At 59.7% G+C, this 3,397-nt stretch overlaps 1 protein-coding gene across 1 annotated transcript; it reads right to left on the minus strand.

The window, feature by feature from the left end:
- Positions 1–231: 231 nt before the first annotated feature.
- Positions 232–3,022, minus strand: LOC144146594 (uncharacterized). The gene is made up of 6 exons (XM_077678534.1): positions 1,493–3,022; positions 1,223–1,384; positions 1,040–1,156; positions 851–979; positions 409–796; positions 232–296 (listed from the first exon to the last, which is right to left on the minus strand). Exons 1-6 carry the CDS (start codon positions 3,020–3,022, stop codon positions 232–234), a joined length of 2,391 nt encoding a protein of 796 aa, XP_077534660.1.
- Positions 3,023–3,397: the final 375 nt, after the last annotated feature.

The raw sequence follows: 3,397 nt of genomic DNA on the forward strand, positions 1-3,397 counted from the left end.
TGAGTAGATCCCCCGTAGATGCCTGGACGACTGCGACCGCGTAGGCGTCTCTCCTTCCAGCGTACTTGGCTACGTCCACGTACGCAGCGCCCCCGTCGTGTTGGTATTGCCTGGCCAGAGCTGCCGCCCTCGCCCTGCGTCGGTCCAGGTCCCTCTCCGGGTCCATGTTCTTGGGCAGCGGGAACACAATGATGCCCCTCGCCGCCTCGTCGCTCAGGGGGACTTGCTCTTCTAGCACTCCGTCGCTGCTTGCTCGGTCTCCCGGTGGCTTGAGCCCCGCGCGGTCGAGGACTCTCCTGCCCGTTGTCGTGCCGTTCAGCCGGGTCAGCTGCGATATTCGTTGGGCCTCGCTGATCTCCGAGAGCGTGTTATGTACTCCCAGAGACAGCAAGGCCGACGTTCTCGTACTGGGTAGTAGGCCCAGGGCAGTCTTGTAGGCCTTTCTGATGGCGGCGTCGATCTTGCCTTCTTCCGCCTTGGTCCAGCGGTGGAAGGCTCCCGCGTATGTTGCTTGGCTAACGACGAAGGCCTGCAGCAAACGCAGGAGCCCCCTCTCGTTCATGCCTCGGTGTCTTGTCGACACCCGCTTCACGAGGCGGGTGGCGATCCCGATCTTTGTCACGATGTTCTTCAGAGCCGTGGTGTTCGTCTGGACCCCGTCCACGAACATCCCCAGGATCCTCAGCCCGGGCACGTGCGGGATCGGTGCACCGTCGCTCGTCCGCACCACGATGCTCCTTGCGGCCTCCTGGCTTGCCGCCTTCCGGTGCCTCCCCGGGGGCGGCAGGATGAGAAGCTGCGATTTTTGCGGCGAGCACCGCAGGCCCGTGCTCGAGAGCGCGGACTCCACGGCGTCCACCGCGGCTTGGAGATTCGACTCGATCTCCCCGTTGCTGCCGCCCGTGACCCAGATGGTGACGTCGTCGGCGTATAGGCAGTGTCGGACCCCCGGGTTCAGCGTCTCCAGGCGCCTCGCCACCTCGATCATGACGATGTTGAAGAGAAGTGGCGAGATGACCGAACCCTGCGGGGTCCCGACACTGCCCAGCTTCCGCTCCTCCAGCTTCTTGCCTCCCACTTCCAGCCGGGCCGTGCGGTCCGACAGGAAGGCTCGAACGTAGTTGTAGGACCTCGCCCCCAGGCCCAGGCGGGAGACCTGCTCCAGGATCGCCGAGTGCCTCACGTTGTCGAAGGCACCCTGCAGGTCCAAGCCCAGGATTGCCCGGTTGTCCTTCCCGGGCAGCCCGCCCGGAGGGTCGAGGATCTCCCTCTGGATCAGCAACATGGCGTCCTGGGTCGCCAGGCGTGCCCGGAACCCGAGCATGGAGTCCGGGTAGATGCCGTGTCGCTCCAGGTAGTCGTTCCACCGGGTGTTGAGTACGTGCTCCAGCACCTTGCCCACGCAGGACGTGAGCGAGATGGGGCGCAGGCCCTCTATTCCCGGTGGCTTGTTAGGTTTGGGTAGCAGGATCGTCTTCGACGTTCTCCACGCTTTCGGTAGAGTGCCGCTCCTCCAGCACTCGTTGTAGTACTTTGTTAGCGCCGCAATCGCCGAGTCGTTCAGGTTGCGGAGCGTCTTGTTGGAGATCTTGTCCGGCCCTGCGGCCGAACGGCAGTTGAGGTTCTGCGTTGCGAGCCTCACCTCCCACTCTTCGATATCTCTGTCCAAGTGGGAGTTGGGCCGCCCCTCGTAGTCTCGGTGGTCTTCCCTGCTGGTCTCTGGTAGGTAACGGTCGTTGAGACGTTTGTGCATCTCTTCTTCCCCCATCTGGCGCGCCGTGGTGTGGAGGATTTGCGCCATTCGGGTGTGTTGGAACTCGTGGCTCTTGGTTTCGTCCATCAGTTGTCTGAGGATCTTCCAGGGGCCGCTGCGGTGTAGTTGTCCGTCGACCTGGTTACATAGGGCGAACCACTGTTGGGCGCAGAGTTGCTTGCTGTACCGCTCGATCTCGCGGCCCAGCTCGGCTATCTTCTTACGAAGCTTTCTGTTGTGTCGTTGTCTTCGCCATCGCCGCTGAAGCGATCGTCTGGCGTCGAGGAGGTGTGCGAGCCTCGAGTCCATCGTTTCGATGTCTCCGGTAGCTTCCACCTCTTTCGTGGCTTTGTTCGTGGCTTCTTTTAACCTCGCGGACCATTCGTCTATGTCGGCTATTTCGCCCAGCTCGGACTTTCTGAACTCGTCCCAGTTTACGAGTCTGTGCCTCTTTAAATTGTCCCTGCTCTGGTCCCCGTTCGTGTGGGCCAGCGGGATCTCTATTTCGATTATAAAGTGATCGCTGCCCAGGTTGATCCCGGTGTTTCTCCACCTCGCGGTACCACCGCTGGGTAGCAACGCGAAGGCAAGATCCGGGTTCGTATCCCGGGCAGTGGACGTCCCTATTCTTGATGGCTGTGCTGGGTTCGTTAGTAGCGTGAAACCCGCTTCGGCGGCGTCTTCTAACAGGTCTTTCCCTTTTGCTGTGGTTACCGTGTATCCTAGCTCGAGGTGCTGCGCATTGAAGTCCCCGCAGACTATCGCCGCGGCGTCTCCCATCTTGGCCATTTCTCGCTTCGCTTTGGTCGTGGCGTGTTTGACTTTGTTGAAGAGGGTCTTGAACTTCTGTCCGCTGTGCCTTGGATTGCTGTAGATGTTGGCGAGAAGAAGCGACGTCGACGTCTTCTGCCTTCTACCCCGCGATCTGCCTCCCTTGCCGATAAACGCTAGTTCGGTTACGCACATTTCGAGCGCGGTGCTTGAGTTGCCCTGAAATTGCTGGTGTTTCACATGGGCTAGCCCCTTGCGGATCAGCGTACACACCCCCTGCGCCGCCCCCTTCCCGCATGTGCGAGCCGAGGGCGGGCAGTCGTGCGCCCGGTAACCCGAGAGTTTCGGGGTTTCCTCCAAGTGAGTCTCTTGTATCGCTATTATGTCGGGCCTTTTCGCTGGCTCCAACGATCTGATATGTTGCTGTAGGACAGCTTTGCGGCATCTGAAACCGTTTGAGTTCCAGTGCCATATTCTGATCTTATTGTTGCTGGCCATCTTGAGGTTTGGGTTCGCAACGGTGTTGCTGTAGCATGTTAGCAAATTGCTGCAGCATCTGCTTTTGTAGCTGCTCGAACTGTTGAGCTATCTGTTGTTGCACTAGCTGGGAGCATCTTTGGATGATCCTCTGCTCCATGGCTTCTAGATTCTTATCCCATTTCTTGTACGTATGTTCTAGCCTCGTAAGTCTATTACTAAGGCCTGCGTACCCTACGGGTTTCGGTGCTTTCTCCCTGCATTCTAATCCGGTGGCCGTTGATAGTGCGTCGTCGTCGTCTTCTTCTGCCTCTTCGACTTCGCTTTCGCTGACGTTCTCGTCGTCGGATTGCAGCTCGATCCCCTGGACGCCGCTATGGCCGCCGCCCTGGATTG

Source organism: Haemaphysalis longicornis, unplaced genomic scaffold (assembly GCF_048455015.1).
Source record: "Haemaphysalis longicornis isolate Haplotype H1 unplaced genomic scaffold, Haemaphysalis longicornis Haplotype H1 scaffold_7, whole genome shotgun sequence".
NCBI lineage: Eukaryota > Metazoa > Arthropoda > Arachnida > Ixodida > Ixodidae > Haemaphysalis > Haemaphysalis longicornis.